The 13,607-nt window shown below is 40.8% G+C and overlaps 1 protein-coding gene across 20 annotated transcripts in view; it reads right to left on the bottom strand.

Annotated features, from left to right (window-relative positions):
* Positions 1-13,607, bottom strand: part of LOC124141629 (focal adhesion kinase 1-like) — a 166,659-nt gene that overhangs the window by 71,423 nt on the left and 81,629 nt on the right. For all 20 annotated transcript variants that reach the window (XM_048400249.1, XM_048400248.1, XM_048400237.1 and 17 more), the window contains exon 2: positions 13,315-13,521. In XM_048400249.1, coding sequence (XP_048256206.1) covers positions 13,315-13,395 — 81 coding nt within the window. In that variant the 5' untranslated portion in view covers positions 13,396-13,521. The remainder of the gene's footprint in view (positions 1-13,314; positions 13,522-13,607) is intronic.

Below are 13,607 nucleotides of genomic sequence, written 5' to 3'. Positions count from 1 at the left end.
TCTGTATATACACCATAGTTCCAAATATGAAGACAATCCAGTGTTTAGTTCTTGAGATATCGCGGCAACAAACAGGTGGGACGTACGGACGGACGGACGTACGGACGGACGTACGGACGGTCGTGAATACTATATCCCCCGCTTCGCGCTTTCGCGCGGCGGGGGATAAATAGAGCTGAGTATCCATTTACTGAGTTAAATCTTGTATCAAACAGGCATTATCATCATAATCATCATGATCATCATCCACTATTAAATAGAGCTGAGTATCCATTTACTGATCAAGCCTCAAATATTTATTTATTGTATCAAGCAGGCATTATCATCATAAGCAGGATCATAATCCTCATCCACTACTAAATAGTGTTGAGTTTCCATTTACTGATAGGGGCGGTCGGGTAGCCTAGTGGTCAAAGCGTTCCCTTGTCATGCCGAAGACCCAGGTTTGATTCCCGACATGGGTACAATGTGTGAAGCCCATTTCTGGTGTCCCCCGCTGTGATTTTGCTGGAATATTGCTAAAAGCGGCGTAAAACCATACTCACTCACTCACTCACTCACTCACTCACAATTTACTGATCAAGCCTCAAGTATCCATTCATTGTATCAAGCAGGCATCATCATCCTTATCATCATCATCATCATCATCATCATCATCATCCACTATCAGCATGCATCATCAGCAGGGGCAACAGCTATTCCACTAGAACTTGGTTTCTAGAAAATTTGATATTTCTAACAAGGCTACAGTTCAGCTTGCTAAGTAAATGCCATGTGTCCTGCAGTGATCCACCTTCCTACCAGCAACAGTACTAACAGCAGTGGACGTTTACCAACAACAACACTACTCCCAGCCTGATGACAAATGTATTGAGGATTGGAATCATCAACAGAGGCTAATACTGCATGGTGGAGTAAGATGATATCTTCAGATGGGTTAATTACGCCATCATTTTGACAATGCCATGATCTATGTGGATGACCTTAGAACAAAGGCAATTACAGCTAACGAGGAAAAGCTGTTAATTATACAACAGAATCTTCATTAGTCAGAAGAGTAGCAGCTGTGGCAGCTATCATGGTAAGCTTTGACCTCTGAAGTGTCATAGGTCACTCTGGGAATAACATCCTATTGGTTCCTTGGTAAACATCCCGATTGAAAGGGTTACTGATCATTTTAAATGTGGCAGTTATGGGGTCAGCTTGTCTTTGTGGACTAACATAATCATACCATAAGGTGAATAATGGCACAGCTCAATTATTTGACTTCCAAATTTTGATCAGTGTGAATCAATGATAACATGATGAGACCAGACTGGTCGTAACTTTGTTTCATATTTTATTTGGTGAAAATTCTTATTTGTAGCGCTTGCCTTAAGGCATAAATAAGCAAGTAATTTTCTCTCACGAATCACAATATTTTGTAGAAATGCAGAACACTTTTAATACACTGACATATGTCAGTTCCTCAACATTAAGTTGACATGCTGTTAAATAACACATCTTGTCGAAACCCTCAAAACACCAGTATCATTCTATGGCAGGATGAGGTGTGAGTTTGGTTAAACGCCTCTTTGAACAGTATTCCATTTATATCACAGCACATCCAATTGATGTGGAAAGAAAGCCCAAAGTGATGCAGACGTTTACCACTTTGGTGAAACCCAACAGCAAGGGTATGGTGCTGACAAACCTAGAAACATAATCGGGGAGGAGGGGGAGACTGGAATTCAAAACAGATTCAAATCTACAAACTGTGTCAGTGATAACTCGGAAAACTAACATATTTATCATTTTAACAATACCGTGTAATGTGTCCACTTCAATATTATTAATGCTTTTCAACCAATTTCGCATGTCACCCATCAACTTCCTCAAAACATCCAGTCATTTGATGCAATCAGTACATATATTTACTGTCCCGTTAAGATCAGGGTTAGAATAGATCTTCAGCAACCTATGCTTGCCATAAAAATCGACTAAGCTTGTCATAAGAGGCAACAAACGGGATCTGGTGGTCAGGCTCGCTGTCTTGGTTGATGCATGCCATCATATCCCAATTGCGTGGATCAATGCTCATGATGTCAATCACTGGATTGTCTGGACCAGACTCGATTATTTACAGACCGAGTGTGGCGTTAAACAACAAACCAACAAATGTTTATTTACTTGTCTCAAAAACATAAAAAAAACAGGTGGATACATGCAGCACCATGAGACTGACGAGTGAGTGAGTGGGGTTTTACGCCGCTTTTAGCAATATTCCAGCAAAATCATGGCAGGGGACACCACAAATGGGCTTCACACATGTCGGGAATCGAACCCGGGGCTTCGGCGTGATGAGCGAACGCTTTAACCACTAGGCTACACGACCGCCCCTGAGAAGCGGGTAATGATACCATGCCAGGTGAAACACGGAAATAAGATGATATGAGACATGTCACACGAACATGATACCGGTGTTTTGTTTGCTGCAAAACTATGCCTGTAGATGCAGTTTTGACTTCCTCTTGCACACTAGCACCAGACACCCTCATGTGACACGTAATTATCAAACACTCAAAAAAAGCAACATACTGAAAAATTGCATGGCTTTTGATTTTTAAATATTTACCATAAACAAAAAAAAAAGAGTTTTTCCATGAAACAACTCAAATGTGTGTAACCAACATAAAAATACTACCAGGTGATGAAACATTTATCATAGAATAGTGAGTGAGTGAGTGAGTGAGTGAGTGAGTGAGTGAGTGAGTGAGTGAGTGAGTGAGTTGGGTTTAACGCCGCTTTTAACAGTATTCCAGTTATATCACGGCGTGTCAGCTTAATGTGGGAGGAAAGCCCAAAGTGATGCAGGTCTGAGACGTTTACCACTTCGGTGAAAACCACGAGCACGGGTATGGTGCTGACAAACCTAGAAACATAATCGGGGCGAACCAGGATTCGAACCCACAATCTTATCATAGAATAACCATGACAGTGGTACAGTCATTCCAAACAACACCTCCGTGGTCTGGTGGTAGAGCAAAAGGTCCGTGGTTCGATCCCCGGCCGCATCATATCAAAAGACGTTAAAAGATGGTACTTGTTGTTACCCTGTCTGACATTCGGCATTAAGGGGCTAAAACAAGGACTGGTCAGCTCGGTTAGGTGAGGTGAAATGGGGTTTAATGTTGTGTACAAGATTATTGCACTTACATAGCAACGTGCATGCACATGGTCAGCTCAGAGTCAGTATACTGTGTCTGAGTTGGGTATTCATGTTAAACTGCGGCATGGTATCTCAGTGTGCTAGCACTATAAAATCGGCATGAGTCCCGACTAGTACAAGCATACACACTCACACACGCACGCACTGCTATATGAGTGTAATAATCCTGGATGTGAGGTTAAACCCCATTTCACCTCACCTCAACCTCCAAATAATACATTTAACATTCCTCTTGACACTTTAAAACTGTCCACCTTACTTCATGTCTCAATGAAAATGAACAAATCCAAATCATTTTGATTCCCATTGATATCTGGGGTGACTGACAACAAATCTGGCACTCTCGCTCTCAGGAAAATAAACAACTCTTTTTCAAGCCAATATTCAATTTCCTAATGGTAGAAAATATTGTGTTTGTGTTGACAAATTTGCAAAGATTCACAGTTTTCTTTCTCAGTGCTTGAAAACAGGATGAAAATTTAATTAATTTCCTTCTTGAAATACCAAGCCTTCATTCACTGTGGAGAAGTAGTTGGGCCACAAAATCCATTTATGGAGAAGACTGATGTCAGACAAAATAAATGAATAATCTTTCAAATACGTTTCTGCAGCCATGAAAAACACTTATGAATGCCAGTTAAATCAAATTATGAACCTGATTGCACACAAATACTCTGCCTTCAAATTTTTGGATATCACTCTGAAAAAATAATTTCATTAGAGTTGTTTCATTGTCCTTGAAGAAAGATGGTGAGATTAACATGCCTAAAAATATTTATTATTTCTTGAAATAAGCATGCTCAATGTATTTAAAACTGATCATTTGTCACTGTTTCATATTGTTTTGTTTACTTTAACATAATTACCTATTATCCAGGATACATGACCTTATGGTCAAACTTATACCACTGCCCTATTTTAAAAAAAATGAATTTCCATATTCATCATAATAAGTGCCTCAGACACTTACTAAAACAACTCACAAGGATTTTAATTTGTGTTCAGAGATCAAGCAGTAGTAAACAGACTCAGTTCAAACATCAGTGAAAATAAACTTCTTCACTAACAGTTGCTAGGCAATTAAATATCCTTTCGGCACTACTGTAAAACAATCTGTAAAATACACAAGGAAATATTGACTGCCATGTACATTTTCAATCTAGACCGAATATTATGCTTAGTTAGTTTACAAGATCAATTGACAAAAAAAATAATTAGCAAAAAAATAAATTTGACAATTTTTATAATGGCCGTCTCTGTTTTACAATTAAGTAAATGAAAAAGAAAAACAAGAGATTTTATCACCGTTGGTTGAAAGAAATGGTGAACAACCCAATCAATTATCTCCCAATAAATTCAGTATCTGGCCATGTCAACACTTTTCTGCCATTCATTAGTAGCAGTACAAATCATGAAGTTGAAAATTATTACATCTATTTTCCCCCCACTTTCATTGAATTTTACATTTTGTAAACCAACTAAACTTAAATAAGGCCTTAGTAGGGCCACGAAGGGGTGCTAACATAGATTACCTACTGACTGGTCTAGAGGTTCGGCAGGGTGGTTAACAAATGTTGATTATCTCTTGAATAATGCTGCTCTTCTAAAAGGTGGAATTACGAAATATTTTCAACTCACTTTTCAATCAATTTGGAAGAGCTCAAAATTATACACAATTATCAAAAATATTGTACACAGTGACAGATAATTTAACCCATACTTCGCATTCATTCCAAGAAAAGGACAATATCAGCTCAATTACTCATTGGGAATTTGTGACTACTTAATATCAAAATATTATCAAGAGGATATACCAAGGCTACATGGAATTTGACATTCTTTTATGTGGACTACTTTAAAATCTAAAAAACAGTACAAGTAACCGTAAGAAATGCTGGGACCTTTCCAAAGAAACATTTAAAACAAGCCACAAATCAATAGCTATGTACAGTTGAGCCCGGCGGAGGAGAGAGCTCCAGGCTAAGATTCTGAACTGGACTGCACACAGATTCTGAATGCTAGCTAGCTAGCTATAAATAGATCAGCCAGGCCTCTCTCAGCTTACCCTGTGCTTTGTCTACTCTGATTGGTTAAAACGAGGTCAGATGATGACTGGTCTGTCTGTGTGTCCCCGAGAAAGACTAGGAAGGCTGTGTTGGTGGTTGTGGTGGGAGCGGATCTCTTACTGAAAGTTTGTGAAGAAAACAAGGGCAGATACCTTGCACAACAATGGATCCACATGCTGAACAAAGAAAGGAGTTCTATGGACGACTGGATAAGCACATTCAGACCAACATAAGCAAGCTGAAGAGAGACAAATATGTTGTAACCAGGGAAATGCAGGACACTGCCCTCTCTCTACTCAAGATAAAGAAAGGGCTGAAATGCAAGCAAGGGGCAAGGATGAAGTTCTGGGTGCATGAGAAGTTCTACCCAGGACCTACAGGGCTAGAACTGCTGTGTAAAAAGACTCACAAACCTGTTGTGGTGAAAGAGGATTTATTTGATGTGATTCATGGTTACCATTGTAAGATTGGCCACAGAAAGAAGGAAGGCACATGGAAAGAAGTGTGTACCCAACACTCATGGGTCAAACGGGACATTATTGATATTTACATCACAACATGCAAGACCTGCTGTGGGGAGCTGTCGGCCAACATCGGCCGTTCCAAGCTGCTGACCATGGATATGGAGGTTGCTAGTCAGGGCTTCATGACGAGGCTGGCTCTCAGTGTGATTAACATGGTAGACATGCCAGATGGAGAGTACAATTACATTCTAGTCCTTCGAGACTGTGCCACCAAATTTGCTACAGCATGGCCCATTAGAAATGGAGAGGAAATTACTGGATGTCTGTTACAATTTTTTGGACAATTTGGTCCTCCAAAATTTCTACATGCTATGGAAACACAAATTCCCAATATTGTCGAACTTCTGACTGAACTGAAATTGTATTGGCCAAATTTGATTGTTCTGCATGGTAGACTTGATCATTCAGCATTTGTCGGTGTGGGCGAGCGATCATGTGCCGATCTACAGAGCAAACTCGGAGCTTGGATGGCTCAGTTTGAGGATGACAAGGTCGGTTGGGCTAAAGGCCTAGGAGTAGCCATCTTTCAAATGAACTCAGCTGTCAGTTCGGAATCTTTCCGATCCCCCTTCCAGTCCGTGTTTGGGCAAACACCATGTGAACCAGACATGATATGGAAAACCATTGCTTGTCGCGGTTGGACCAGTGAAACGCAAATTCCTGAATACATGATGAAAATGTTTGAAGCAAAGGAGGCAGAGAAGATATCTTCTGCAGGCAGACATAGTGGACAGGACGGACAAAAGAAGCCAGGGCCAGTGATCGTCTCAACTGTTTCCTTAGCTGCGAACCAGCATCCTAGAGTTCCATCTCAGCCACTGCAGGAGGAATCTATGGAGACCGGTCATGTGACCCCACATGATCATGTGACCTCAAATACAGAAGAGGATCAAGTTACTCCAGATTGTGAGATTGAAATCAAGATTGAGAGAGCTGATGACGACGAAATCGATGATGGTGATGATGGTGATGGTGATGATGATGGTGGTGCTAACGACTCTCCAAAGTTTACTTACAAATACTGAAGTGAAACAGCTCGATTATTGAAATATGAGGGTATTACTCTGGTGACATTTACACAAAAACCAGACTTTGCAGGACCATGCTACCATGGTTACAGGAAGTGAACATTGAGCCTGATGACATTTACTGAAGCTGTGTGCCAATTTTTAAACTTTTTAACAGCCATCAAAATAATTCTGAGGAAATATGACACTAAATACATTAGTTTGGTTTAGATAACCATCTGGTTATTTTCTTCCTTGGTCAACGTGGTCATTTGACATATTGTTTTTTGTTTGTTTATTTGTTGTAAACAACTCACTCCAGCTATATGACAGTATCTGGTAAATAGTCAAGTTTGGGCCAGACAATCCAGTGATTCCTACTTTGAGCAATGATCCATGCCGTCAGGGAAGGGTGACACTCAATCAACCAAATCACCAAGCCTGACCAGCCAAGCCTGACCAGGTCTTCATTGTGATGAGCAAATGCTTTAACCACTGGTGACCGCCTCCGTGGTCTAGTGGTAGAGCGTCCACCCGGAGAGCGAAAGGTCCGGGGTTCGATCCCCGACCGCGTCACACCAAAAGATGGTACTTGTTGTTACCCTGTCTGGCGCTCGGCATTAAGGGGCTAAAACAAGGACTGGTCGGCTCGGAGTCAGTATACTGTGTCTGAGTGGGGTATTCATGTTAAACTGCGGCATGGTATCTCAGTGTGCTAGCACTAATAATCGGCATCAGTCCGGACTAGTACAAGCAGCCACACAAACACACACACGTACATGCACGTCGCTATATAAGTGCAATAATCTTGGACGCGACGTTAAACCCCATTTCACCTCACCTTTAACCACTGGGCCACCTCACAACCCTATAACACAATTAATGTGCTATATTTGACTGTCATACCCAAAGCTGAGTGTCTACCCTCTGCTTGACGTGTGGAATTTGGATATTGAATGTTTGCATGCCTTTGAAACATAGAGATTTAAAACTTTCATTACAAACAACCTACCAAATAGAACATTTATGTACCCTACGGTGTTCATAAACACACATGAATGTCTAGGGTTCTTTATAAAGGTGACCGACCAAGGGCAAACCTGGAGGCCCCAGGACACTTCATCATTTTGAAAGACCGCCTCCGTGGTCTAGTGGTAGAGCATCCGCCCGGAGAGCGAACCGATCCCCGACCGCATCAAAAGATGGTCCTTGTTGTTACCCTGTCTGGTGCTCGGCATTAATGGGCTAAAACAAGGACTGGTCAGCTCGGAGTCAGTATACTGTGTCTGAGTGGCGTAGTCATGTTAAACTGCGGCATGGTATCTCAGTGAGCTAGCACTATAAATCGGCATCAGTCCAGACAAGTACATGCAGCCACCCAAAAACACACACACACACACACACACACACACACACACACACACACACACACACACACACACACACACACACACACACACACACACACACACACACACACACACACACACACACACACACACACACACACACACACACACACACACACACACACGTCGCTCTATAAGTGCAATAATCTTGGACGCGACGTTAAACCCCATTTCACCTCACCTCATCATTTTGAAAACTGCCTTGGGTACATGTGTACCAATATATATTAATCATGTTAATATTCATTTACATTATTGTAATGGCAAAACAAGAACAGAATGGCATTTTTCACTGTCTAGTTTTAAGGATATCAGTCATTTTCCATTTTTTCCATAAAGAAAACAACAATCTACAAGCGTTGGTGTTTTTAGTAATCTCTCCTTCCACCACCTGCCTATTCCCTTAAGTAGCAGATTAATAACCGTGGTGTCACACGCAAGGTCATTTCAGGTCACAGTGATATTGATTGGGGTATCATCCAATTGTTTAGTGTACCCCTGGGAACCAGCAACCATCACCCATCTTGACTCCTGCACAGAACCACTGTTGCCTTTACTGCCAAAACTACAAGATAACCCGGTATCTGAACGACCAATGCTTCACTGAGAAGAACAGCCATCTCATGAATCATTCAAATCATCACTATATTTTCCTGGATGATAAAATGTTTGTTGAACATGCCACTAGATAAATGACATGACCTGTCAGTGTATTATTACTTTGTCCATTTGATGTTGTGTATATTAGATTAGGGTGTGTGTGAACGTGTGTGCGTGCATGTTATTTTTTTTGTTTAACGCCAGCTGTATGACTGTGGCCTGTAAATATTCCAATCTGGACAAGACAATTCGGTCATTGATATTTTGAGCAATGACCTACGTCATCGGAGTACATTGACACGCCATCGACCAAGTCACCGAGCATGACCACCCAATCCAATTGGTTGCCTGTTCATAACGACCAGCATAGGTTGGAAGGGGACCCAGAATCCCCACAGGTAATTTCTGATAAGTGGAAACCTGTTGTTATATGTGTATTGATAGATGACACACAATATAATTTTTGACACAAGAGGATATGGTGTCAAGATTGATAATATGATTTCTTTCTTCCCTGATATCAAATATATTTAAAAGCAAGGTGCTTGTAAAGGCAATGAAATAAGAAATAAGATAACATAATCAGAAAGGGTGAGTGAGTGAGTGAGTATGATTTTACACTGCTTTCAGCAATATCACAGGGGGGGACACCAGAAATTGGCTTCACACATTGTACCCATGTGGGGAATCGAACACAGGTCTTTGGCCAACAAGCGAACACTTTAACCACTAGGCTACCTGACCACCCCATAAACATGAAGAAATGAAATAAGAAATAAGATAAGATAAACATGAAGACTAAAAAGGTTGATGAATGAGGATTCAACTGTCGATACAGCCGTGTGCATTTGTGAAGATAATTATGCATATAAATACATAAATGTGAAGTAATCAAGTCCAACATCACTAGACTGTGAAGTAATCAAGTACTACATCACTTGAATGTGAAGTAATCAAGTCCCACATCACTAGACTGTGAAGTAATCAAGTACTACATCACTTGAATGTGAAGTAATCAAGTCCCACATCACTAGACTGTGAAGTAATCAAGTACTACGGCACTTGAATGTGAAGTAATCAAGTCCAACATCACTTGAATGTGAAGTAATCAAGTCCCACATCACTAGACTGTGAAGTAATCAATTACTACGGCACTTGAATGTGAAGTAATCAAGTACTACATCACTTGAATGTGAAGTAATCAAGTCCCACATCACTAGACTGTGAAGTAATCAAGTACTACATCACTTGAATGTGAAGTAATCAAGTACTACATCACTTGCATGTGAAGTAATCAAGTACTACGGCACTTGAATGTGAAGTAATCAAGTACTACGGCACTTGAATGTGAAGTAATCAAGTACTACATCACTAGACTGTGAAGAAATCAAGTACTACGGCACTTGAATGTGAAGTAATCAAGTACTACGGCACTTAAATGTGAAGTAATCAAGTACTACATCACTTGAATGTGAAGTAATCAAGTCCCACATCACTAGACTGTGAAGTAATCAAGTACTACGGCACTTGAATGTGAAGTAATCAAGTCCCACATCACTAGACTGTGAAGTAAGTACTACAGCAGAAGGATGGGAAGACTGTTTACTCCATGCCTCAACGTACCAAGCTGTGGTTCCACCATCCCCTCATTTGTTCATGGTTTATTATTCCAATGACGAGATACAGCAGCTACCAGGTACCTCGATACACTCACTGAACCACACTGGAGTCTTTGTACAAGGCTGTTTACCCACTGGCTCCAAGGGGTGTCTAACAACAATGTCGCTTCAAAAAACACATCTGGGTCTTTAAAAATGTAGGAGATTCTTCAACTCTAACTCTCTCACAAGGGAATTTACCATCATCGCTGCCACCTTTATTGTTTTGAGAATCAACAGTTTCGTCAAACCTTTTACAGTCAGTCCTGTCAGTATGTTACATTCTGGCTGCACAACTGAATAAAATCTTGTGAAAACCTCCTTGAACGAACATGCAACAGAATTAGCAAGACATGTGCACCCTGACATGGCCCTTGCACTGGTGGGAGGTGTGTTATGCTCCTTTGCATTTCGAAATGGTTTACAATCAGCTTCATTAAAATGGTTACCATTTTACCAGTGCAATGCACAGACTTGTTATATTCTTCAGAAACATTTTATAAATCACTGAAAGACTCATGGATAGACCCTTAAAGATCAGCTTCAGTCAATGGGGACCTCGTTTGCAAAAGCGATCTTAGCATTATGATTGTTGACAGTCTGATAACACATGGGTACCGACCATGACTCAAAATCCTCCAATGTAGATGTGAGGTGTACTAGTCCGAACAATTTTATAATGCTAGCTCACTGAGGCTCCAATGCTGCAGTTTAACATGAATACCTCACGCAGACACAGTACAATGACTCTGAGCTGACCAGTCCTTTTTTTAGCCCATTTATGCCCAGCGCCAGGTAGGGTAACAACAAGTACCATCTTTAAACGTCTTTTGGTATGACGCAGCTGGGATCGAACCCCTGACCTTCCGCTCTCCGGGCAGACCCTCTCCCGGCAGACACTCACTTGGCAGACGTTCCACCACTAGACCATAGAGGCGGTCCCCCCTGATGTGGATCAGGGGTATTCTTACATCAACACCATGTGCAGCAGAAACAACCAAACAGCAGTTAGTCTCGTGTTTCATCAATCAGCAGTGCTGAGTACAAGCATCAACCAAAGCTCCCATTTTGCGCTTCACCAAAAATGGTGATTAACATGTCACAGACTTCTGCTGAAGTGGCCTTAAACAATCCTTATTTCACATGATACTACTGATAGCCTATTTCGGAAGTTGATACCATAAACTATGGCAAATTATAGGTAATGATGAACATTAACAGGAATTAGAAACTGACGTCTGCCCAATTTCTTTTATCAGGTAACTGATCCATGTCCTGCTTTATTGATGTATGATTAATGTGCTGTATAGCATGTAATTAATGGACTTTGCCCACGCCACATGATTCTGTCATTATTCCCAGCACATCAACAGGCAACTACCATCACAATTTATTCCAGCACAATCATCACAGTATAATCATCATTTGAAGGTTCCACAGGTCAAGGTCAAGGTCAAGGTTGAACAGGAGGGTCAATCTGACCTAACATATATAGTACTCAAAAGATGTTAAGGACCACCCATTCTTTCATATTACTTCAGTTAATGTGTCATGGCATGATAGATTATATATAGTAATACAGGGATAATTCTAGGCTGAGGCCTTGTGCTTTTAGGCCCTAAATTTGAAAAAAAGCCCCCAATACCATGGGGCATTTTAACATTGTGCTGTATGGGCAAGTCTGGGTGTACCTTTGGAATATTTGAAATTTTCACAAAAAGGGCCAATGTCAGATACTTACTAGAGTGATCATGGTAATATGATGGAATTGGGTCATCCTTTACTTCTGTTGAGTAGTACATACTTCAATGATCACCACGTTTATGGAATGTCAATGCAACATAATGATAATGCTTGTGAATCAATATCTACAAATAGTTCTGGAAAAGGCACATTTTCAACAAAAGTTGTTGGTAACAATCATCAAACGGCATGAATATTGGGCAATAAAGAACCTTTTACTGAAGATAATTTACCACTCGTCAATATGCTAAGCAAAACCTTAACTACTGCGTTCCCTTGGTACATCTCAATACATAAACGTCCAATGTTTGGGCATTTCATCTGCAGATGGTTATAAGGTGCTTCTTCTCTAGTTATGAATATACATGAATGCAAAAGGTTCAATTCTTTGCCTTCATTATCAGTTTTGAAATTAGTTTGCCTTTCAGTTGTAGAAACTCCCATACAGATTCCTTGGACCCAATGAAGTATATTCCTCCAGAGGAACCATGAGGACCAAGCGGTACTGATGCCCACAATAATTATCTGTCCATTTATATTTGAGGACGCTGGTTTGGGGACATATTTTGGGCTTGTATTGCTAATGATAATTCATTCTTGACAAAAGCCAAAACTTAGTTCATCAGAAGTGTCATAAATGCTTTCAAATTCTTTGTATGTTATGCATGAAATGAGATAATTAGGAAAATAATATTTGTGACATATTTTCACAAATGGTGACCACAGAATTTCTTGCCCAACAGAATCATGACTTGCGACTTTCATTACTGAGTGAGAGTGAGTGAGTGTGTGAGTGAGTGACCAATGACTTGCGACTTTCATTACTGAGTAAGTGAGTGAGTGAGTGACCAATCACTTGCGACTTTCATTACTGAGTGAGTGAGTGAGTAAGTGAGTGACCAATATCACAAAAAGGAGACACCGGAAATGGACTTCACACATTGTACCCTCGTGGGGAATCGAACCCGGGTCTTCGGATGCTCTAACCAGTAGGCAACCCCACCACCTCTGACCAGTGAAGCACAAGATGCCTACCGATATTAATGAACTCTGTATTCCCTTGTGAGTAGGACTAATACCAATCATTACACTGACTCACCTTGATGTCTGTGGCATCGCCATATTTCACCATGTTAAATCCCCCATTAGGAAGATGGACTTTGAGTATTGACCTGTCCATTAGGAACTTTTTGACCCGTGGGTCAAGGTCAGAGCTTGGATCAAGGTCAGGGTCGAGCACTATCTCTGTGCATGTGTCGCATTCCCCTTCATGTATAAATCTCCACAAGCGACTCCATCTTGCAATCTGGAACAACAGAAACAAAATGTAAGAAGTCTATCACACTGGATCCAACCACCATCCCATTTCCAACATAACACAGGCTGGACCTT

The sequence above is a fragment of the Haliotis rufescens genome, unplaced genomic scaffold (assembly GCF_023055435.1).
Source record: "Haliotis rufescens isolate VD_foot unplaced genomic scaffold, xgHalRufe1.0.p SCAF_2, whole genome shotgun sequence".
Lineage (NCBI taxonomy): Eukaryota > Metazoa > Mollusca > Gastropoda > Lepetellida > Haliotidae > Haliotis > Haliotis rufescens.
Note: the sequence above shows the minus strand (reverse complement) of the source record. Positions and strands in the feature narration are given on the sequence as shown.